This window comes from Ambystoma mexicanum, chromosome 7q, assembly GCF_040938575.1.
Source record: "Ambystoma mexicanum isolate Mex_15411 chromosome 7q, UKY_AmexF1_1, whole genome shotgun sequence".
NCBI lineage: Eukaryota > Metazoa > Chordata > Amphibia > Caudata > Ambystomatidae > Ambystoma > Ambystoma mexicanum.
The window spans coordinates 1,024,297,530-1,024,322,665 of NC_090941.1; the positions used below are offsets into that span (position 1 = coordinate 1,024,297,530).

A 25,136-nucleotide genomic window follows, 5' to 3' on the forward strand; every position below is an offset into this window, starting at 1 on the left:
TTCATCCCAGTAAGCCATTCTGCCCCAGAGGATGTCCTAGATTTTTCTGTACTTGCTCCCCCACCCAGCTATTGTTCTCCCCTCCCAGTACCTGCCTCTTGGATGTATGCCCCTGCCGCGTCAGCCGTCTGACCTGGATGAGCCTGCCCTCCAGATGGTGCACACCCCCTACGAGAGCCAGTAGGGGGGGGAAATTCTATAGGACAGCATGGAGGGGAGGAATCATTCACCACTCCAAGATGCCCCCTCTGAACACCTGGTAGTAGGGCTATCAGAATCCTCAGTCGGTCACACGCCAGGAGCCAACCACAGCTAGTACCCATCACAGTGAGTTCACCTTGTGCATCAAGACCAATGTACCAATTGTAAGGAATGGGGCCCACTGGAAGTACAACCGTCCTCACCGGAGTCAGCATGAGCAGAACAAGGCCGCAGCCCTGTCTGGTCATGGCCAATCACAGCAATCTGCAAAATATCCGACAGGTCCCTTTCAGCTCCCTGATCAGCCTAGAAACTCAGATCAGAATGCTGGTTGTGGCTCAGCAGCACCCTAACCGGGACAACCTTCATCTGGAACCCAGACCATTGCCTCTCATCACTCAGCCAGTAGCCAGAGCAGCCAGGGTGCCTCTACTGGCACCACCTTGCAACCCTGGGCCCAGCAGCCATGTCTTAGTCCCCTTCCAGTTCTCTCAGGCCTGACAGGAACCAGACCCAGAGGAAGCACCTATGGAACCCCAACTCTCACCATAACCATCCAGTGGCCCCTACGGGACAGCCCATGATGCTGGACACAGGAGCCACCTTCAGCACACTGGGGGAGTTCCCGGATGCCCCAGTGTCTGGCTGGAATGTTTTAGCTATAGGAATAGAGGGCCATCCCATCCTAGGTGCCTGCACGATTGTGGTGCACTGCATCTTCTGGCCTACTACAGCACTCCGCTTGAACCAGTCGCTGCTGCCCTCCCTCTTATCTGCATGCTGTTGCAGGTTCTGTGTCAATGGTGCATTCTCCCCAATTTACCAGTGCAAGATCCTGTAGCAGAACAGATAACATTGCCACAAAAAACTGCAGGCTATGTTAGGAATGAATTCGACCACAAAGCTCGGGGAAAACAAAGGAAAAATGGAGAGCCACAAGCTGGCTAAAGTGCAACCAGACAGGACTAAGCTGGCCAAGCGTGTTGCCCCTTGCTCTCATGTACATGAGAGGTATGCCAAACCGCTTTGTTCAACTCTCTCCATTTGAGATCCTGATGGCAAGACCAATGCCCCTACCAGCTGCAGCTCCTCCCTCTGTACAGGTTGCCTTTGGTCCCATGCAAGTTGGTGTGCCTAGCTTGAATGCCTGTAGCCCAGTGCAGACAATTCTCTGCCACTTCTCCGCCTGTAATAAGCCAGTTGCTGATTTCTTCAAATGGGGCCTTCATATGAGTTACCAATTCTCAGTGTAGCCTGCCTGTTCTTGCCAGAGGGGAGACCCAGTTCATCTGCATAGACAACGCACCATCACTGGGGTCTGTTAATTCCCTGGCCCAAAACTGTGCCTCTGCCTGGGGTCTAGTTTGAGTTCTGAGGATCTAAGCTATAACCCAGAAGATGCAGCTATGCTGTGTCAGGGTGTATAACTCACTAGTTGAAAGGGTCCTAGTAAGTGTACTTCTCATCTTGGTCAGTTTTCCCCAAGAGACAATGTGGCCAGTTCACTTGCTGGTTCACTCAATCTCAGCAATGGCATGCTTCCAGACTTCCTTCATGGAACGGATCTTCCGATTCCCTGGCTGTAGGTGGACTTGGAAGGCTGCTTGATGCAATGGTAACTGTTGGGAAGGAGAGACTATATTCCCGCACCCCCAAGCGGTTTAGAATAAGGCAAAGACCGTGAGATATAGGAGACCGGGGGGGGATGGGTGGTTGCCTTTAAAGGCCTCTACACAGTCACATTATTGCATGCTTCGTAGATTTAGTGCAAATGCTGGAACAAAACACCATCTTAGATATTAGCAGCCATACTGTAACATAAGGCTTAAATGCAGTGAGTCAGCCAGCATCCAAGGTCTAGGCCGCAAACGTGAGAAAAGGAGTAGGTTGTATCCCGGGCACTGATGAGAAAGGCTAGAGCCACAGACATCCATAAACCCTTCATCGTCTTAAAAGTTGCCAGTCTATGTGCTCTGGAAGGAATGCACCCTGCAAGGCCACAGGAGAGGGGTTGAGTGCCTTTGTGTAATACAATCCCATGAGAAGGAGGGCACTGGCCTCCAACCCCCACCAATCCAAATTCTAGGTTATAGCACTCAATGCCCCAACTGTTACGCTCACCTGGTCTCTGCGGGGACGTTGTGGCAAGGTTGGAGCCCTCCTTGGATTAGACTCCCCTGGATCGGTTGTCTCCCCAAGCTGCTGCCAAGTAGATTGCTCTGGATGCTGGTACTGTGCCTGCGAGAACACGCGAGGCAATGAGAAGGGTGTGGTTGTATCGTGACTTCCCTCAAACCTTTAGTGCAAGAATGAGGTAAGCGTTTACTCATATAGGCTAACCGGATTTCTTGCGAGGATGAGCTCTCCATCCTGCTTCTCATCAGCAGGTGCGCATCAGGACGACCTAGTTGCTTCACTGGTCCATGGATGTGGTGGCCCAGGCCGGCTGCGACCGAACCACTTTGAAGGTATGTGTTCTTCGTAATGATTATTGTTGGTATTCGTTAGTAAAGTCTTTTCACAGGATTAATGTTCATATCCTTAGTAATGTCGCTCTTTCTCCCAAATAGATGAAGGCCAGGCGGAGCCGCATTACTGGCGGAGACCCCGAAGAGTTCCCAAATAGAAGGTAAGTTGGAGTCTTAAGGTAAGCGCGATGGTGCTGTGGCGCGCGACCTTAGCAAATGTCTTTGAGGTTTCTAACCTTAGTTCTTTTCCTCCTGCAGGTATAGCCTGGAGGCGCTTGGAGAGGAGCAGCGCTGCGAAGGCCTGTCGGCGGTTGATGGATGCCTGCAACCGCGAGGATGCTGGCTGTGTAGCACTCCAGTGTCAGGGTCCGAACTGCGGATCGGGTAAGGCGCGCTGCTGGCTGTTGTATTACTGGAGTCAATAAGTGCGCTCTAGTCGATGGTGGATTGAGTCGCTGCAAGCAGGTAAGAGGCGCTTCAGGCGTAGGTAGAATGTGCTCTGGGCGAGGAGTTTGCTAGAAACAGGTAAGGTGAGCCTCAGCAATGGTTCTGCTGGAAAACAGGTAAGATGCGCCTCAGTGATGGTTTTGCTGGTCTTGCTGGAAAACAGGTAAGATGCTTCTTCAGGTGGCGGTGAGCGTTACGCTGCATGAGCAGATTAATACGAAGTGCTGGCATGCGGGCGGGGAAGGCTTAAATAGCCTGGTCCCGGCCATGCTCCCTTGCTCTGCTAGATGGTTCCACCCTGCCACTACCAGATGATGCTGCATCATCCCAATGGCCATGCCCAGCCCAGAAGCATGTGCAGGCTCATTAAGAGATGGAATGACACGTGCCCAAGGAAAGAAGTGTGCAGAGAACACTTTATGAGCCTGGCACCAAAGTCGCCAGGACTGGGTCCAACTGGACCCTTTAGGGGATGTTAACTGTGGGTTTTGTCCAGTGGCCATGACAGCCTTCAGACCCCTGAATTCCAAGGTACCAGTCATCGCCAGACCACGGATCATAAACCGGTTAGACCTCCCCCGATCGATCAAAAACAAAAATCAGAAAGCAGGACTTTCTGCCTGCACTCCTGGGTCACATGATTTGTGCTGAGATGTACAAGGAATGATCCAATTATAGCCCAGAACAAGGGTGGGAGATGCTGGCCTGTCTGGGATAGAGTTAAGTCTGTGGTTAGGATGATCTCGGCTTTTCCCTTGGGCCCCTGTCTGCTGGTAGTAGGTGCACTTCTACAGAGATGTATTTTTTTGATTCTTTAAAAAATTTCCAATTAACTGCCACCTCATGACCGATTATGACTGCAGTGGAAGAAGATGGACAGAAGGGGCTTGGACCAATGGCCTGGCATCCCCTATGGAGTAGGCAGCCTATGTATAGGGTCTTGCCAATCAGCCACACAGGTTTTTACTGTATGTAACAATGTCACTGATTACAAAAAGGTACATCGCGTCAAGTGCTGCTCATGCAGATTATGGCAGAACATTCCGCGGCAGCAGAGTGCTTTGTTGGCGCTTTCCATTTTTGTGTGGGTTGTATTTTTTAATGGTGCGAGCGTCTCTGGACTTTCCTACATAACAGACATTCCAGAAAAGTATACCCCCACACTGCTTAAGGGGGAGGACCTAACCAGCAAGTAGATCTCCTTCATTTCCCAAGGTATTACCTTTGAGCTCGCCAATAAGTATTTCTTTCCTCTTGGTAGGAAACCGGTCATACCATGTTCTCAGGAACTAGCCTTGGGTCACCCTCCTTTGCCTGACCCCTCCGCAAGCTCCGTCTCTCTTTCTGGTCATTGGCTCTTGCGACAGGCTGTACTATAGCCCTCAGTAAGATTGTGGCAAATTGTTCTCTCGCTCTCTCTCTCTGGCCTCTATCAGAGACAGATTATGGGCCTCGGCAAGCTGGCAAATTTCCTCCTTTAAATTTTTGCTTTGGGGGAGTAAGGCAGTACAGTCCTCTGCAGGCACACCGTTCTCTCCACCTGTAGCTTTCTGGCACCTCCTTATTTACTCCTGGACCACCCTCCTCCCCACTCAAAGCCATCATATAGGGCTTTGAATTACTCCAATTTAGCAATAATCTCTGGGGTTGGTTTTCCCCCGGTCCTGGTGCTGTGCCGAGTTCCCCACCTTTTTAGCCACAGTCCCTCTTTGTCCACTTAGTTTGCTCACTTGTTTCTTGATTCTGAAATGCAGGTGGTAGGACTTCCTTTTCTTCCCAAGATTGGAGCCCTGCCTTTTCATTCCTGGCCTTCAATGAGTGGAGGGGGCGGGGAGGGGGTGGAGGGGGCTAAAACCCTGGTCCACCATTTTCGAAGTCAGGGGGTGGGGAGGAGTGGTTTTCCTGGTCACATGGCACCAGACTACACCTCGGAATTCCATAGAGGTCTTCGATACACATGGTTCATGTGCCTCCGTTCAGTTACATTGCCCGTGTATCCTACTCCAAGTAGCTTATAACAGCATGTGTGTGCATCCCTTACCCTCAGAGTACAAACAGCTCTGCATGTGGCTCTTCTAATGTGACAGTGTCAGACCACCCAAGGACACTCATGTAGCCTATTGTAAGACAACAAGCCAGTGGTGGCCACTCATGTTGGCTGTGCCAAGGGAAAATCACAAGGCTTGCCCCAACAGTATTGGCTAGCATTACTTCTGTAAACTCATTTACAGGCTGCTTGTGCCCAAGGAAAATCATGTGCCTGGTCTCAATATGTGCTGGCATTGCCCCTGTAAAACACTGCTGCTTGTTGCCCAAGTTCTTCCTGACCCAGTTCTGCCTCAATTTAGCGCTCAATGCTCGAGTTCTGTCACAAAGGCACCCTCTGTGCTGCTACAACTCGCCTTTGGTGCTCATTTTCTGTCCGACGCAAATTACCCTCACCCTCAGGTTGCTCCTATGCTTTGGCCTCCAAGTGCTGCTCCGTGCCGTCGCAAGCCATAACTCCCACACCGGTGTACACACAGATGCATAAGCCTACAGCTGTTCACAGACACCAAATCCATGCTTTTTGTTGCATCACTCAAGTAAGGAAAACGGTTGAGGAGGGGTAAACAATTTCAAAAAGGGATTATAGGATCACTGGAAGCTCACACACTGCGTACATGGACCAGATTAAAAACTCATGCCCACTGATGCTGCTCAATCTATAAATTAAAACCAGTAAATCAACGATGCCAACCATTTGAAATTAAAGAATTTTATTGAGGTCTCAAAACATTAAAAGAGGTAAGGTTGTAGGAATATCCAAAAGCAATCCTTCGCCACCAAGCAGATATCTACATTTTGAAGTCAGTGTAATGTCAACACTCCCTTAAAGAAGGGTTGTGTTAACAGAAAACTGCTCAGTGCGCAATCGATCAAATCCCGCAAACTGCTGTACAACAGCGAGGTCCTATATACAACTTGGCTTTGGGACATCGCAGTTGCCTCCTTATCCTGCCAACAATTCTTCATTTCTCCACTTCAGAGTGTTCCTGTACATTATTGTCAACACTGCGGTCTAGGAGCTTTATGTGCCGTTGAATACATTTTGATCACGAGAATTAACCAAATTGATTCAATAGTCACGACTCTTCACTTTGATATCGGCCCGATCACCTTGGCTTCCTCTTGGCCACAGTCGTTGCCCGATTGGAAGACCCTTCTGTTTTCAAACACTCTGCTTAGACAAATAGAGCAAGTTTAATCCTGGTTTTATAGCAAGATAATTAATAACCATAATAACTAAGGCTATCCCAAACTAACTCTTGCGACAGTTGACATGTACGACATCAACGTGTCGAGTCTTCACAATCACGATTTTCCTTTATGCATGTGTAAGGTAGAGAAATGGTCTGAAAAGATGGACAAAACGAGTGGGCAACATGCATCATGCTGTTCGGTGATTTACTGCGATCACTGACCATTGTGTAAGAGAAGCAATAGGGCCTTGGATTTGACGCTCTGCCAACCCATATTAATGTAAATTAGAAAAATAAGCGCAGGTAAGTATTGCCCCTAAATAACGCAGCTCAGCAGCAGAGCCACCACTAGAACCGGGATAGTGAGGTGGCTGGAGGTGGCTTGGCCTAGGGATTTGGCAAAGAACTCTGCGACTTTGACATTGGGGTTATTGCCGGCCTCAAACCACATTTGCATGCAGCGCCCACTGCCACGCTGGTCGGTAGTGTACTTGTAAGAATTACTCCAAATCTTCTCACAAAGATCCGCTGGCTTTGGAAACATGTCGGTGAACTTCACACAACTGGTTCCTTGCGGACAAAGGTTTGTTCCTACAAAGAAGTGAAAGAAAAAAGGAGGTTAGGCAATGTGTGGCTGAGACAAAGGCATGTCTCTTTGACGGTTTCATAGTTAGGACCCACCATTTGAAGTGTAGTTATAGTTTGGCTAAAGGCTAGTAGCACAAGGGCCTATTCTATCAACACTAACTTTGCTTTTGTTTGGTACCAATTCAAGGTGTAGTATCAAAACATTTTATTCAGCACTAGGAGTGCATACATATATTTAGCTTTAAGGTGCTGCCACAACAAGGGTATAGCACACATTTCACATGTACAAACCTAGTAACTGCAGATTACAATCCAGGGCTAAAATACAGTACACCAAGACGAATTTACTAAAGGAGCTGGTTTAGTCAGTTGTAAGTTTTTATAAAACAGAACATTCTCAAATGATGTTAGGGTAAAGGGAGTCTGCCTGCAAAATGCTCTGCACAAGAGATACAGCCTGTATAGGTACCTGCACTATTGAAACCAGATGAAGGTTACAGAGTGCAGTGATCAAGCTGGCCATACGTCTCCCACCAAGTTAGAAAAGTAGGTCAGAATCATACTTGGGACCATTTTGCATGTGTGTGTCAGTGTGAGCAGACAAGCTTGGGTCACCTTGAATTGGCTTCCAAATATATGAGACATGGCCACACTTCCAGTCAGGTAGGATTGTAGGAAGAGCCCTATTTTGCAATGCTTGGAATCCCCCCCACACCCGTCATATGGTTTATATTTGCCCAGTTATTAAAACAGTGTATTGAATCCTGCATACTACCACAGCCTGTACCAACAAGAGGAGCGGTTTTGTTGATACTCAAAGGATGTAATGGACACTCTTGGCCACTTGAACAACCTGGGGATGAAGAGAAAGCAGACCAAATATCACACCCAGACTCCAGGCTTACTCTACAAGAGCGGTGGTAGAGCCAGGATGGTTCGCCGCTGGAAGAGATGTGCACAAGGATCTGAGCAGCGGGTGAGCGAGACTGCCATCTGATCGTCAAGCATGGTCTGTGGATTGATGAACTAGTGCACCCACTATAGCAATCTGTGTTTCACCTCATGGTCACAGTTCAAATCCTGACAGGTCACTTAGTCCTTCATTCTCTGGAGTCGATACAATGAGTGCCATTGAGTTGGGTAACCAACATCTATTATCAGCACCAAGATGCCCCAATGGAGTGAACGTGGGCTCTACAAAAATGCAACAGTTGGGTCATCACTGCCATCCAATCAAACGTCAGACTGAACTTTGAGGTTATGGAGAGATCCATCCTAGCCTAGTGCTGGTTTCCCTTTGGCTGCTGCAGTTCCAGAGATGAACTGGAATTAGAATTATCCTGATTTTTTCCAAGTATTTAGCATCTAAGGCTTTATGGTCATGCTGGACACACTACTGTGTTGCAAGTGGGGTAAACCATGGTCTCTTGTAGTTGGGGCGCCACCATCCAGTTCCCTACCCTGTACCAAGACGCCACCCGATTAGCCTGGTCAGCATTACATACATGTGATCATTGAACTGCCTAGAGATTTCACAAAATTGAATGATGTAAAATGGAGGCTAAAGTAATGCAGTAGCGTTGCAAACTAATAGGATTAAAAGCAAAAACTCAACATGGCCATTATGGCCGCAGACCCAACCATGCCTTACATCACAAGCCCTGGTCTACTGTTTTCAGCTCAAAAGCAGAGGTTTCCCACATAATTTCAAGGGCTCCTGAACAAACCCTACAAGCTCTCCATTCCCCCTCCCCAGGCTGACCAGATACCTCCATAAAACAAGGGCACCGCAAACACATACTTTCTAGAATTAGTGGTTTGGTGAATGGTCCTTGACCAAATCGGTCTTGTAGAATCTTGTTAAATATCAAAATAATCAAAAAGTAATACTTTTGATGCTTGTATCTTAGAACCAGTTCTAATGTGGCCCCGTCACACACAGTGAGAAATCTTTTAGAAATGGTTCTGCAAGTGAGGCACATTTAATGTAATGTGTGAAGGTGCTGTGCCCCTTGGTCGCCATTAGACCACATTTAACCTCTGCTGAGACCTATGTTGTGCCCTTTGGTCACTACTTGCCTCATGTTGTGCCTGTGCTGTGCCCTAGGGTCGCCATCAGACCACATTTATCCTATGCTGAGCCCAGTGTTGTGCCCCCTGGTCGCCACTAGACCACTTTTGACCCATTTGGCCCTTTGGTCGCCATTAGACCACATTTGACCCATTTGGTCCTTTGGTCGCTATTTACCTCATGTTGTGCCTTGTGTCGTGCCCCATGGTCGCCTTTAGACCACATCTGACCTATGCTGAGCCCTGTGTTGTGCCCTATGGTCGCCATTAGACAACATCTGACCTATGCTGAGCCCTGTGTTGTGCCCTTTGTTCGCCATTAGACCACATCTGACCTATGCTGAGCCCTGTGTTGTGCCCTATGGTCGCCATTAGACTACATTCTCCTGCCACTGGAACTGGAAGGATGCTATACCCAGCACTACTACTCTGTATCATGGCCACAGTCACACAGGTTGTCCCTAGTAGTCAAGATCACATCGATCAGTCACTAACACCTACCTCAAACTTTTGCCAACTCGCTACTAACGCTATGCAACCTAATCTCTCTACATTCTGCAAGGCCCAAGTAACAATGCCCTATGCCTCCCTACCTTGCACCACACCAAATAGAAACAGACTCTGCGCAAGATTAGCCAAACTACACGAACCACTGAGAAGAGCCCTTCCGGCCTTCAACCTTAAAACTAACTACAAACCCAGCCCACGATTGCCCAGACAATCCAAATGGCCGATTCAAACTTCTACCTTGAATGTGAACACCCTCCAGCTTAATAACCTCCAACCTAAAGTTTGCCCCACTGTAGACAAATGCATCCGAGCCAACAAAACTCCTGAAGCCCCCCCCCCTCAAGGGAGCGCTCCTTAATGCTAGATCCCTAGTCGCTCACGCTACGGATATTGCCGATTTAATTACGGAAGGGAGCCTGGATTATCTTGCAATTACGGAAACCTGGCTCCATAATGCAGCAGGACCTGCCCTCATGCTAGCTGTCCCTGATGGCTACACCATAATCAGACAAGACCGTGATAATGCATGAGGCGGTGGCATTGCTATTATTTCTAAAACGGCTCTTGGTCTCAGACTAGCCCCTACCCAGCCTCTACAATCATGTGAAACCCTCACGAGCAAAATTCAGATAAACAATTCGCAATCCATTACCATACACCTTATATACAGACCACCTGGCCCTCTTGGTACCTTTGAGGACGACTTGCATAATATAATCATGAACAACCTGAAACCTACCACACAACTACTTATATTAGGTGACTTCAACTTAGGATTCAACGACCAAAAATGCCACAGAAATAGCCAACACGATCAAAGCACTAGGCCTCACCCAAAAAGTCACTACACCCACACACCTTAAAGGGAGACTATTGGACTGGGTAGCGGACCTTAACTGCGCTGCCACTATTACTTCCATCCTGCCTTTAGCCTGGACAGACCATTCTCTGATCACCTTTCTCTTATCCACCGTCAGACCCACTCCACTGGCTCCACCACGAGCGCCACCATGCCCAACCAGAAGCAATAAAAGCATTACGGTAGAAAAAATCATCCCCGCCATACTGCCTACGGTCAACGCACTGCCTGATAATCTCTAACCCAGCAGCCTAGTTCAGGAATTTAACAATATCATGCTCACCACATTGGATAAAATTGCTCCCATCAAACTGAGCAAAGCCATAGCCCACCTAAACAAATGGTTCACCCCACAACTCAAAGACCTTCGCACCTTAAAGAACAAAAGTGAAACAAAGTGGAGACTTTGCCCCTCTAGTGAGAATAAAGCTAAATTAACTGCACTCTCCTCACATTACAAAAAGGCAATCTGCCAAGCAAAACGCGACTCCTACGACAAACGTATTGCTAATTCAAACTCAAGCATGAAAGAACTCTTCTGCATTATCAAAGAACTTGAGTCCCCTATTGCTATCCCAGATGTCTGCACCAAGGACAAATCCTGGTGTACAGACGTACAACAAGCCTTAGCGCATAAAATTGACACACTTCAAAATAAAATTCAACTAAAAAAGAAGACCCTAAACTTACTGCACTCGCCTAACACTCCCCAGCCCAATGAGCCACCACCGGCACACAACACTACATTCCACTTCTCTAAAATGTCCATCCTAGAGGTAGAAAAAATTATCCTATCTTTGAAGCCCTCAAACTGCAAAGGCGATATCTGCCCTGCACAGCTAATAAAAGATGCTGCTAGAGAACTCTCCCCATTTATAACCAAACTGATAAATGCCTCATTTGCTACAGGTACGATACCTGCCAACCTCAAGCAATCCTGGGTGCTACCACTCCTCAAAAAACAGACACTTGATCCCCTCATTCCTACAAACTACCGGCTTATTATCACAGTCTCATTCTTATTAAAAATATTGGATAAGGCCGCCTACACTCAAATTCAGAAGCATTTAGAATTGCACAAACTCCTGGGCAACAGACAATCTGGCTTCCGTCCACTGCACGGAACAGAGACTGCCCTAATTGACCTCAAGTCCCAAATAGACGAGTTGAGAGACAAAGGAAGGACAGTACTCCTGCTCCTACTCGACCTCTCCGCTGCATTCGACCTAGTCAACCATAAGGTCTTATGTCGGCACCTTGACTCTGCAGCTCACTTCTCCACGGACGCCATCAAGTGGATCGAGTCCTTCCTGAGTGAGAGGACCATGAGAGTCTTCTCCCCCTCAGCATCGGCCGATCCTACACCCATCCTATGTGGTGTCCCCCAAGGATCCTGCGTCTCGCCTACCCTCTACAACATCTTCACTAAGCCACTGTTCGACGATCTGGACCAGCTGGGTGTCACCTACACTAACTATGCAGATGATACTCAGATTCTCCTACCACTTTCTGGGGATTACGGTACGGACATGGGCCTGGTGAACAAGGTTTACCTCATCATCCAAGCATGGATGGCCACTCACGGCCTATGCTTGAACGATGATAAGACTGAACTAATAATACTGGGATCGCAGGCCAATATCAAAAAATTAGGTCAAGAATATTCATCTTTCAATATTGACGGCAATACTATTAAAGTCTCCAAGGAAGTAAAAACCTTGGGATTTTACTTGGATTCCGCACTATCCTTTGACAAGCAGGTCAAATCCCTTACCTCGGCAACTGCTTACACATGCAAACTTCTTAGAGCTGGTAAACCGTTCCTCTCTGACAATAGCTGTCTGATCCTGGCTAGAGCCCTTATAATCTCTAGAATCGACTATTGCAATGTCCTCTACATTGGGGCTAACAAATCTACCATTCAAAAGCTCCAAACGTTACAGAATAACGCTTTAAGAGCAGCCCTTGGCATAAACAAGAAAACCCACATTTCTGCCTTGAGACGTCAACACAAATGGCTCTCCACGTCCAATAAAATACTTCTAAAAACACTCTCCTTGACACATAAAGCCTTGAACAATGCGGCCCCTAGTTACCTTATAGACAAATTTCAGAGAGGAACCTCTCTCAGACCAACTAGAAGTGGGAACACCAATTGCCTGAATATCCCCAAATACAAACTTACTAACATCAGGGGTAATGGCTTCACTGTTAAGGCAGCCAAAAGCTGGAATTCACTGCCCCAGGAGCTGAGAGCCGACCAACCATACCCACTCTTCAGAAAAAACTTAATAAAACACATCACTGCCTCCAACCCTTAGCCTCCCATTTCCCTCTCCCCGAGGACACTATCCTGTAATTAAGAAACAGTATATACTGCTATATTCCTTTTGTAAATATTGTAAATGGCAAATATTGCAGCCTGTGTATATGTAACCATATAAGCTTATATCCTTAGTGCATGTACCTTTGCCTCAGTCCTATTGTTCATATTGTATATATCCTGTAGTCATGCAAAATTGTTCATCTTGTGATATGTAAATTCTGTAACCTATGTATACGTAACTATGTAAGCCTTGCATCTCCTTGTCGTTGCGCCCTTTTACTTACGAGTCTGGTGCGCCTAATAAATGAACAAACAAACAAGAATGGACTCCACTCTGACTTTGGAAGCCAATGTTTCATGTCTGAAGAATAATGTTTTATCAAACCACTGTGCTGGAAGCAGGGCTGAAAATCTATATAAACCATCATTAAAATTAAAACAAATAATAATTGGGCTCTTATATTGTGCTTCATGCCAAAGTCTGCCTCTAAAAACCAGGTTTTGAAGCCGTGCTGCTCAGCGTGGTCATGCCCACCATGCTCTCCACCCGACATGTCAAGGTATAGGATCAGTTGTGATTAGAAACTAAGGTAATCTCGTGATGCTTGTACAAGCAGCATTTGTGAGTAGGACTGGATGGAAGCGATATGGTCATGTGGGTGAAGAATACTTTTTGAATGGCTCAATATATGCAGGTCTTAGAGTGCTCAGAACACAATTAGGTTTACTTAACAGCAAAAGTTAGAACATGCATATTAAACTTGAGCAGCAGTTCATAGCAAGGTGTGTGCAGGCAGGATCATGGAATGCATACTAGCAAAAGTAGCATCTAGGAACATCTTTCTATTCCCGATATAGATTGATTGGTTGGTTGGCGATAAACCAGCCATGTCGCCTGAAGCGTAACCAAAGGCACTGCAGACATCCGCTAGAGAAAGTACTGCTTGTGAAATCATGGATCTTGCATGTTAAGCTAAAGTTTACAGGACAAAAATTTGTTGATAGGAGAACAGAGCACCAAAACCTTTTGTGATGATGGGCCTAGAAGCAAAGCAATATCCACCATATTGGGATATCCTGGTATTGAATTTATGGGCCTAGAGGGCAGTTCCCTTCCGATGGCAGTGGTGGATGCAGGTTTTGGAGCGGGGGTTGTGCAGAGCGGGTACCAGTCAATTCAAATTCTTTCTCAACATTTCTGGTCTATATTAGGACTCTTTTACGGGGGACATGATTCCTGTGCATTTTGTCTGTTTCAGTGCGAATATGAAACCGACCAACTTTCGCCAGAACACAGAAAATCACCAAAAAAGAAAAAGTAACCAAACTGGCCACTAGAAGTGTATCACACGTCTTGACAATTAATGTAAAGTAGTTGTTCATAAAGTCCATTTCAAGTGATTGTAGCATAGCAAAGTTATGCAACAGTTTATTGATCATTCTGCATTGTAGTAACAACTGATACCTGAATCGCATAGATGCATATTTGGTTACATTTAAATGGATTGTTATTTCTATTTGTTTTATGAAATAGACATGTACAGCCCTGTGTGTTTGAGGGTGTAGGAAAATCAATATTGTTAAATCGAGGGTCCCAGGTGCATTAAAATTACTTTCTCAAATGAACATTGTGCCCACCCAATTTGGGGTTGTTGGAAAATCCCCCCCGAATTAGATGTCACACGATTAAAACATCCTACAAAATGGGGTTGGGGTAATTACCTACAGGGACTAAGCGTTTAACCACAAGAAAAACTGATCTTCATCTCCGAACTAAGCATAGGTCATCAGGACTGGGTAAAAATATAAATGTGGCAGTATTCCATATCTGCTCGGTATAGTGGTCTGCCGCAGGCGCCCCAATCTACTACACAATCTCAGACTCAGTGCTCTTCATGCTGGTTCTACACATATGAAGGAGTTGGGCTAAACATGTATGCAGTGTGGGTATATCTACTACACAAACAAGCCTCTAAATCGGTGTCAGGATTCTGGACTAATCCAATCATGGGTTACTGGGCTCACACAGCTTCTCTAAAAAGGTCACAGCCTCGGGGATTGAACGCCCAGCCGCTTCTTTGCCATATGTCCACTTCAAAGAGTAGTCGCGTGTTGCTCGCCGTTTGTAGTCCACCCCAGAAGGATCATGTATAGCACTGATCTTCTTGATCCAAATATGTAATGCCCACAGTTCAGGTCAAGTCAAGTGTTAAAGTACACTTTCCCCCTCTCTTGCTCTTTTGTTCTCTCCTGGTTACGAAATATAGTGCCCTTCCCATCATGAGAGTCATCTTGCCTTTTTCCACCTTCTCCAAGTAATATAATTCAGTTCTTACCCTTAAACCAGATCCCCTTCAGGAACCAGGCCTTCTTACTGTCCCAGGCCCTTCTGTGGTCTAAGGCTACTTGGCCAGCTATGACTCCTCGGATAACTATGGGTTATTTGGCTCTGGCTTCTCAGCTTGCACTGGTCCTATGGCTATGCCAACAGCTCTACCACCACTGCACCCCTCCTTACCACTCTACACTCCTACTTCCCATCGCCCGGGATAGAATCAACAACGCTCCCTTTGTCCAGTCTTGAATCAATATCAGCCCTCTGATGGGCTGGGCCAATCAGGTGCACCTTTGCCAGGATCTAATTGGTTGCAATTCTCTGTAGTTCCGGACTACGGAAACATGCCTTTAAAAAGGACCGGTGGCCATCTTGGATTCATGGCATGTTCTTCCATCATCTGTTTGACGAGTGCGTCTTTCTCTCTTCCTGGCTTGAACTTGGTTTACAGGGCAAAGGGCTCCAAGCTTCTTTGGTCTGCTCACCCCTGCCCCTCCTGTAATTTCAATTTGGGGTTTCCAGTGCTTTTATTGCCTAGGGCTCTATACAGTTTAATATGCATGGTCCTGGGGGCCAACTGGTGGCTGGAAAGGGAGTTTCTCCACTCTGGGTTTCTTGCGGAGTGAAGGAACACTACTAGGCTGTGAGGGAATGGTTGGGGCACGTTCCCTTTCCTTCCAGAGGAGACTGGCGCTTGGTACATTTATTATTTTGCCCATAGGCAACAGGAGCGATGGTACTGGTTAAAATCCATGCAGTGCGTCCCTGCTGGATGTTGGTGTGTGTGGGGATGGGTGTGGTCTGAAGGAGGGGTGGGGGTTCTCCTGCTGCCAGACTGTTCCTTGGACGTCTTGATGCATTACTCCCCAGTAGCAGGAAAGATGGCTCTAGTGAAGTCAAGCAAATTTCCCCTACAGTCTCGATAGTCCCAATTTCTTTTTTCTCTGCATTACAACTATGGGACAACATGCAAGAGATGCACCGGGATGGGCCAGGATACTGAGACATCACCAGGATACTATCATTTTTGCTTCAAGAGTGGAATCACATAGCCCCCACATCAAAGATACCATTTTCATCTTTAGAGGAACCCATGGCACTAGTGCCACTAACTAGCATTGCCGCTACAAATGTACACACTAATATCTTGGTGGTACTAATATCTTGGTGGTCAGTACAACCCATCTCGGAGAAACTAATTTTGCACTTGGTCTTCGAATATGCAATCGCAGATTATCCATCACGGTTCACTATTTGGAAATCTAGAAATCAGCTCAAAACACAACTATTTTCTAGGTGGCCTTCATCACAGGAACCCCAATACAAATTACCACCACAGTGATTGTAGCTAGTGGTTTTATAAAGGGTCGACTGCCACCTTAGGTTCTCGCCAGAGCACCCTGGGAACCGCAAGCATACAATGGTGGGATGCATTAAAAACGGGGACACTAAACCAAGCGATAACCATCGGTGATCACGGTTGCCGTGGTGTTAATCAGTCAGTTGAATTACTCCATTAAGCTCCTGGATGTTTTGTGGTGGAAATCATAAGCAAGTCTTCAATAGCCAATAAGTTTCAGCCGATTCACCTGCTGTGACTCAAGAATCAATGTGGGAGACCAACTCATGCAGTCCCAGTACCTTATCAATTAATGTTTATTGCGCCAATTAACACGATTTACCACACAACTGAACAGCATAAAGTAGCTTGCATAGTGCTCTAGAGAATAAGTGAAGAAAAAAAAATTGAGAATGAGGGCACACAGGTCTGTGTCCCCTCTTAAAATAGTCCCTCCTTTATTAAGTGCGGCCTAGGTCTGTATTATCGTGGACTGCAAAGGTGCACCTGCTGCTCCTCCCCTAATCTTATGGAAGCTCAGCTTGCCTCTTTCTCTTTACTGTTCCTTTAACACCTAACCTGCGCCTGCTCACCACTTGGACGGACCAATCCTGATTTGCATATGGTCTTTTCCCTTCTGTAATGGCTTGGCAGGCGAAGAACGATGGTCTGAAGGGTTGCCCAGAACAATGCCAGAGGTTTAAGATTAATTCTAAACCTTACGGCCATCAACTCTTTGTTTTTGGTTTGTCACCCCACAGTGGGATGGATCTGCCCAAACATGGGTCCCGTGCCTGCTGGCGCTACAGACCCAAGCTACTCCTCACTGAGGAGACCCAACAAGGCCGAAAACATGTCTGGGGATGCTTGTGGTCTCGTGCAGAAGGGACGTGACCTAGCAGTTCGGGCTGGACTAAGCCTAATTTGCATAGGGTCTTTCCCCTTTCTGTAAGGGCTTGGCAGTTGGAGGATGGTCTGGAGGGTAGCCTAGAGCAGTTACCAGAGGTTTCAAATTAATGTTAAATCTTCCAGCCATCACAACTTTGTTTCTGCCTGCTCGCCACCTGTGCTTAGAACCCCACTACTTAATTGCTCAACCACCTCGCTGACTTTTTGAGTCTTCACTCCTCCAACCACTTTGAGGAAGAAGGTCAAGTGAATTCTTAAGTCCCTTAATTAACCAATTGTCTCGGGAGGATAGCTCAGGGGCACAAAGCTCGCCTTGGAAGCAAGACGACAGAGCACTACAGGTTAGATCTCCGGGTCCGCGCTTACAAACCTCTGGGTATTAAGCGCGTTATAAATAACCTATCATATCAAGTCACCAGCTCCATTATAGGGCCATGAAGCTAAAGTAGTAAGATGTTGCTTGCCCATTTGTCAGGGGTAGGCAGACTGAAGCTGGAAACTGACGGGGGCATACATGGGTGCAAAACCCTTGAGGACTTCAAGAACCTTGACCCAGCAATAAGCTTATGTTCTGAGGCTCCCCCATCCCCCCCCCCCCCCATTGACTCACCCCCCAATTTCAGAGATTTGTAAGCACAAGGCGTAGGAGCCAGGCAACGAGTGAAGCAGTAAGCCACACCAAACAGTCACCCGCTGTCCAGTGGCCCTCCCGCCACTCCCTGGCTCACCCCTAGGATGCTCATTACATTTTGATAGGTTAGGAGACATGTGCTGTAAACTAACTGCAGCCCATGGACCTCCTGGGAGATTTTAGGATTTAGCCGAAACGATAAATTGAGTGATGGCTGGTTGTATGGACTATAAATTAAGATATTCCAATGTAGATGTTCAGTCAGGATTCAGGACGTGCATAGGGTATAGGTGGGACTCAAAGCAATGGTAATCATAAATGCATGGTAGTTGGAAAATTCTAACAAGAGTCAAGGAGTCAAGGAAGGGTGATCTTCCCAAAAAGTGACATTTTGTATAGTTAGTTCCTCTTTCAGGGATATGCCTGTGGTGTTCGAACATTTACGAAGACCCCCGTATCATCCAGTATGAAAGTTAAGTAAATTAAGAAGGTTGTGATGCAGCAAAAGTTAACTCCTTCCCCTTCAAATTGAGGTTCGGGGTAGGATTTCCTTGACCACAGAACCGGTTTCCATAGAGGTCCAATCTTGCAGGATATGCGTCCCTTGATGTTTCACTGCATGTACTGGTGAACATAAATTTAATTCTCCACTTATTAATCCCAATATTATGTAACGAAAGTTTCAATAGGTTTTAGAGACATTTAAAAAAGGAGGAATCTTTAAATTGCAAATGCTCCATCCTCCAGTGAGAGCCGCGTGCCCGCGCAGTCCCACCTGCTCACTCACCGGTTGTCCAGTTCCAGCCGGTGTGCCAGTTCTCTTTGCAGGTGTGGTCCAGCTTGCAGTCCTCCCACCAGGTTTCGCAGTCCTCCTTGCAGAGCGGGACATTGAGAATCCGCTCCTTTCGCCAGCTACTGTCCACCTGCACAACAGAGGTCAGGTCAGCAAAAGCCACATTCAGGAGACGCAAAGAACTGAAGAAATTCTTAATGGGGCGGGAAACGGCCACTACTGGAGCCCAAATGCAGCTTTACAGGGCCAAGGACTTCACACTAATGCAACACACAACTCATTCAACCAACGTTTTACAATTTAAGAATCATTTCACAATAGGATGAACTGCCCGCGCACCCCCCCACACACACCCCAGAACTGATTGGAATAAGCAGAATTTATCCAATTGAAAAACGTTTGCCATTTCAGATCATCTCAATATTTCAATGTTAGAGGTATTCGTAAAACAGTCATCCAAGCAAAGCAGATGGGCACCAGTAACAAGGTGCTAATACCAGCAGAAAAGAGTTCATGTAGCAGGTGTTTAGTGTTGCCGTGGAAACGGACGGAAGAAAAATATGCAGCATTCACCAGATCACCGCCTTTCCATGGACTTCTTCGGTTGGAGGTGATCAACAGTGTGGGGAGCGCATGGGCCAGTAAGAAAACAAAAACATTTTTTGGTGGGGGATGAGCAGGGGCAGGGACGTCATTTCGCCAAAATGCCAGGGGTGGCGGAAGTGACATCAAACGACCCTTGACCCCTGGTGACATCACAGGAAGTGATGTCATTTGGCCCCAACCCGAAGTGATATCGTGGGATGCAATGGAACGCAACCATTCACCCGTTGACAAAACAGTAAGTGCCATCACATAGCATTGTACACTACTAAAAATATGGTTATGATATCGCTATAATGTGATGTACATTTCATACAAGAATGGATCACCATATGTATCGTTAAGATCAGCGTATATAGGCCCATATTACCAAATTACTGTGAATGCAAGCAGACGTCCACGACCAAATGATAATGATGTGTTATTATATAGCACTTATGCTTAAGCACTTTATATGGAAAAAATATACACCCAATATCAACCAAACTGTGTTGGTACTCATTTATCGACCTCAGAAGGATTAAAGGCTGAGTTGAGGCGTTTAAGAACAGACTAAATCGGTGACTCACCCCCTGAAGTGTGCCTGAAATAAACCTTTAATGAGTCTAGCGATTATTGCATAGAATTCGAGATAGACACATTTGGTATTCCTAATCTCTCTTATTTAGGGTCAGTGCTGAAAGTGTTACACTTGTGTCACTCCTTTTCTTCTTTTTCTTCTTATTTTTAAGGGGCTTGAACAAGAAAGCCCGCCACACCAGAACGAAAGAGCCACATGGTGCTGGCCACAGCCCATGAGCTTACATTACAAAAAAACAAAACAAAAGCACTTTTTTTTTCTAGAGCTCGCAAGGGTGACCACAGAGGTCGCAAGGGAGACCTCAGGTCACAGTTGCGACCTCTGGCGACCTCCAAATGACGTCCCTGGGGACGAGGTAATCAACATATCAGATGTTTATACCAAGAACATTGGCAAGTATGTACAAAATGGCCGCCCTGGATTATTTCTCATTTGAATTTAAATTTTGTACCCTCTGGCCAGGCCCGGCCCTAGGCGGGCGATGGGCGAGCCTGGCGACCGCCCGGGGCGCTGCACCCCCGGGGCGCCGCACCCCCAGGGCGCCATCAGCCCCCGCCACGCCAGCTCGTGGGAGTCTTTCAAGGGCTCCCCCAAGCTGGCGTAGCAGGAGAAGGCGCAGCAGGCGGGCGCATTCAATGTCATTCGGGTGCTCAGCACCCGATTGACACCAAATGCGCCCCACCACCGCGGGCGCCTTCACCAACAAAAGGCACCGTTAGCCCCATGCCAGCTCGGGGGAGTCTTTCAAGGGCTCCCCCGAGCTGGCATAGTGGCGGCAGGCGCCTCATTGTTGGTCAATGCGCCCGCGGCAGCGGAGCGCATTTTGGAACAATAGAGTGCTGATGCACCCTATTCATAGAGTGGGGGGACATAAGGGCATTTATCCCCCCCAAACCTTTATCTATGTAGCGTATAAAAATATGTCTGCAGGCAGCAGCTGTCATGTCAGCGTGTGTGCAAAAGTACAAGTTAACTTCTTCTGCAGACGGTCTGCAGCAGGCTAAAACAAGCACTTCTGCTGCTCGCTCATGCGTGCCCCGTGCCTGTGCATTTGGAACATGCCCAGGCAGGGGAACAAACTGCACGTGCCCCTGCGCAGTGCACTGCTGCGCAGCCTCAGCCTTCATTTTTCCATAACTAAGGAGAAGCCAGGCAGCGACGCGTGCTCATCCTGATCGGGGGAGAGAGACCTCCTCAGCTACTACAGTACCTAAAGTAAGTGAAGTGTAATTCTGTAATCTGTGCCCAGTCCTTGAGTTGGTCACTCAACTGGGCATGACACAGCACAGCTCCAGTTGTGTCTGTGGCACTCAGGAGCCCATTTCCCAATGGTGTGTCATAGGTTTGTGAACACCAGTCCCGAGCGCTTGCGCACCACGTTTTCAGAATGGAGTTTTTTTGTTTTTGTTTTTATAAATGACCTTCACTCCAATGGCCAATGTATTGACCTTTAGCCAATGTTTCTGGGCCTGCATCCAATCTGTTGCCATTTGTGTTTCTAGGAATGTAGACCTTAGGGAGCTCATGGGGTTAATGCACTTGCAGCAAAGATCTTGCCATAATCCAGGACTGGGGCCCTCGACTTTTCATACCCCAGTTGCCAGCAAATTGCCGTTTGCACTGGAGTACTCTTGAGTTGGCAAACGGTGGCGGTGCCTTTCTGTGACATCAGTTGTGACATCAGTTGTTAATGACCCTGGGCGGCCCTTCCTTGCGATGGTGGACTTGATGCACTCTTCGTTTGTGGCATTCTTACACACATGAACACAACTAGGACGGGGAAAGGTGTTGGTATTGGCCATTGCCAGCGGCAGTTCCGCATGGTTGTTTCCGTTCCATCGTGTTTTAGTCTGTCTGTGCCATTAGAGAGCCACACAAAAGCAGCTGGTTGGTAGCGGTGTTAAAAGCATTAATCGAACCTCCCCATTTGTTTTGGCAGTCCCAAGTGTTTCTATAAGAGGATGAGGGGCTACCCATACTGGGGGAGAAGGGCTTCACAGTGTACTTTACTGATAATTGATGGAACCCTGAAAGGCCAGGGGCTGGCTATGTGCCTGGCATCAAGGAAACGTGGTCTAGTAGCCTGGGTAGGACTTCTGTCTGAGACGCTGTGTTGTGTGCTCCACTGCATGTGCGTGTGTGAGAGACCAAAACTAAACCGTAAAGTGACTGTTCACCCAGAAGAATTTCCACTGCTGTTCCTTCTTGGTTCAGCTGGCGTTACATGCAACATTTTTGCTTGTGTGCTTATTACACTGTGTTCGCAAATCAGTCTCTATGCATTCGTGGGGCCACTGCAGTTGAGCTGATGACACATCAACTCATTTCGTCAATTTCCCATCCATTCTTTTCCCTTTATATACATATTTTTTATCTAAATGTTTTTTTCTGTTTTCAATCTAACCCAAAAATGCGGTTTCTCATCTTTGGTCTCCCAAATGACCAATTGTGCGATCCTGAGCAAATCAAATCTCTTTTAGGAGGGCACCTTTAGAAGCTGGGCGTTCTAATACTCGGTGCCTGTTTGGGGCGATGTGCAGGTGTTTGTGAAACTCACTAAAATTACAAAATGAAAGCACATTCACACCAATATAATAGTGACCACTAAGGTGCAGGGCATGAAGTAGACTAAAAACCAAGACCCTGCAAGATGGTGGAGTGGCGCTGTGAGCGAGATTGTGAAGGGTCTTAGTTGCAGGTATACGTCATTTAATACGTACTGCTATTTTAACTTTGTGAAAAGTAGAGTTCTTTGACTAAAACAATAAATAAAGCAAAGTCCCCAAGGTGTCCTCTGTCCCCCCCAGATGTTCCTGGGTCTCCTACGCCCCTGGGTGATGAGCCTTCTCAGAGGCATCCGGAAGTGATCAGCACACTCTGTCCATGCGTAGTTGTTCAACCCACTCGTGCCCCGCAACATCTGGAAGGAATTATCACGATTGTGAAACACACCCTTACTTGGCATTGCCATGCTATTCATTAGCCAACGCATAGAACACTCAATGTGAAGTCAAACGTGATGTGGCAAAAAAGAAGAAAATCACAGCTTTCTGGTAGGTAACACACGGTAGAGCCCCCAGAGTGCCAACCAGTTGTAATGGGATGCCCCAACACCAGGCCAACCTAAAGTACACAATTCACTCACTGTACTCCAGTTTTGCACATCAAGCCAACTCCTCGCACATTAAGCATTATCAAGTGACGTAACATGCCCCACCCCCCAAACCAGCGTATAGTAAATGCGGGTGGGTAGGTTAGTTATTTCTGTGAAGGCAATGTTGGGCAAACTTGTAATGCACGGTTCTGTGGTGTTTCAAGGTTGGACTACGGCATGCTAGAAACCCACAGCCGGGATCCTTCTAGGAAACACGCAGTGGTACGCAGAGTTAGTAAGGGCCAGTTTAGCACGTCACCAATGCCACGTACCAGAACATTACAATTAACTTTGCAATCCGAAACAAATACATCATGCCCACTCAGCAGGGGTGTTGCTAGGTCTGGGAAAGATCTGAGGCTACGCTAATGTCGGGACTAGCTAGCCTTTTGGTTGTAGCCCCCGAGCTTCTATCCCGGGGCTGCAATCAAAAGACCAGGGGCTAGCCGCCTGAGCGCCACCCCCTCTATCAACGCCTCTGCCACTCAGGACCTCATAGGCCCTGGACTTTTAAATGCAAAGAACACCCAGCCTCAATGCATCTATCTACAGTCGGCCCAATATAGATTTTGACCCCTGCAATTCTTAAAGTATCTGAAATAGCCACATTTTTTTCTTGGTGGGTCTTAAATCTAGGCCAGTGCAAGGATATGCAACACCACAGGAAAATATTCATTTTGACACCCCTCCACCCCAATTTCCAATAAGGGCCATATGGGACGATTTCAATGAAGCACGATTCTCCTTATTCCCTCATCCCCACTCCCCCTTTACTCGTAGCCCCATAGGCAACTACTAGAATGGCCTTATTGCTGCACAGGCCTACTTTGAGGGTAAAAAACACAATGCCAGCCAATGGTTCACACACTTGCAAGCATTCCATCACAAGCAAAGACTCACCGCTTGTATCCAGGGCCCCAGGTTTGGTGAGCACTCGTAGAAGCAGGTGTCCTGGATGAAGTGCTTTCTGCAACTCTCAGTCATCACCCCACAGTGGTTCCAGTTGAAATTATACAGGTACGACTGGTCTGTATGGGCTGCCTCAGTGTCGTTTGCCTTGCAGCAAGCATTGTTCTTCCAAGGCTTGCACTAGAACCAAAAGCCAGTGGTTGAAAGGTCAGTCTCTTGTATGGAGGAAAAACACACTTTAAGCAAATCTTTGGGGCACTGATTTCCATCAGACAAAGTGAGTGGCACTCTTCACAGTCGTTTTGGTCAATAAAGCATCCGGATTCCAAAATGTCAATTGGTAGAAAAAAGTTCTCTTTATTTGGATCCTTACAACTCAGCAAGCAAAATTCAAAAGTTAAAATTACAGGCCATCAAAATATGGCACTCCCATAGTGCAAAAAAGTGCGCGTTTTTGGGCGTTTTATATATATGTACCAAACTTTCAGCGTGCTCTCAGATGCTACCTCGATTCAACGTGCCCTCCAATGTATAAATTAAGACACAAGAAAGATGGGACAGAATCATGGTCCAAGAACAAACACTGAACCGAAAATGATGTATATGGTATTGTAAAAATGGCCTTCGGAACAACTGCAGTCACTTGAAACATATCCACTACAATGGGAGACCATACACCGCTATTTTTCTCCTGGACTATTCTCATCCCTACCTTTCAACTAAGACCAGATTTAGTAGGGCTCTCTACTAGTAAAAAAAGGGACTGTAGTTATATGAACGCAAAGACCATTCTTAATTTTAATCATCTACTGACTGCCTCTTAGCTGAACCCGAGCCCTCTCTCCTCGTTGCAAAATATGAGAGAGGGCCCTAGGGATTCATACTAGAATATCATTGTGGCTGGTATAATCAGGTGCTAATGTCCCTCGGTTCACACTAAGGTTGGTAGCTGTTTGGGCGACGATACAGTGTTGCAATCTAAGCTACTCAAACACAGGGAACTGGCTGCTCTAAAAAAAGCAGTCTGACTGCATCTGATTATGTGGCCTGTAAATCTAAAATGTCCCAAAGACATAAGAACTACGTCACATCCCTGAAGATGGAGGCATATCATAGGATAGATCCGACTATGCTGGAACATCTCTGTAAGGGGAAGGATGGAAAATGCTAGT

The 25,136-nt window shown here is 46.9% G+C and overlaps 1 protein-coding gene across 1 annotated transcript in view; it reads right to left on the bottom strand.

Annotated features, from left to right (window-relative positions):
* Nucleotides 1-5,858: 5,858 nt before the first annotated feature.
* The window catches only part of LOC138528535 (folate receptor alpha-like), a 121,054-nt gene continuing 101,776 nt past the window's right edge, over nt 5,859-25,136 (bottom strand). The window contains exons 3-5 of the mRNA XM_069640292.1: nt 23,956-24,144; nt 18,713-18,848; nt 5,859-6,949 (exon numbers count right to left, since the gene is read on the bottom strand). Of these exons, the coding sequence (XP_069496393.1) occupies nt 6,675-6,949; nt 18,713-18,848; nt 23,956-24,144 (600 nt within the window). The 3' untranslated portion in view covers nt 5,859-6,674. The remainder of the gene's footprint in view (nt 6,950-18,712; nt 18,849-23,955; nt 24,145-25,136) is intronic.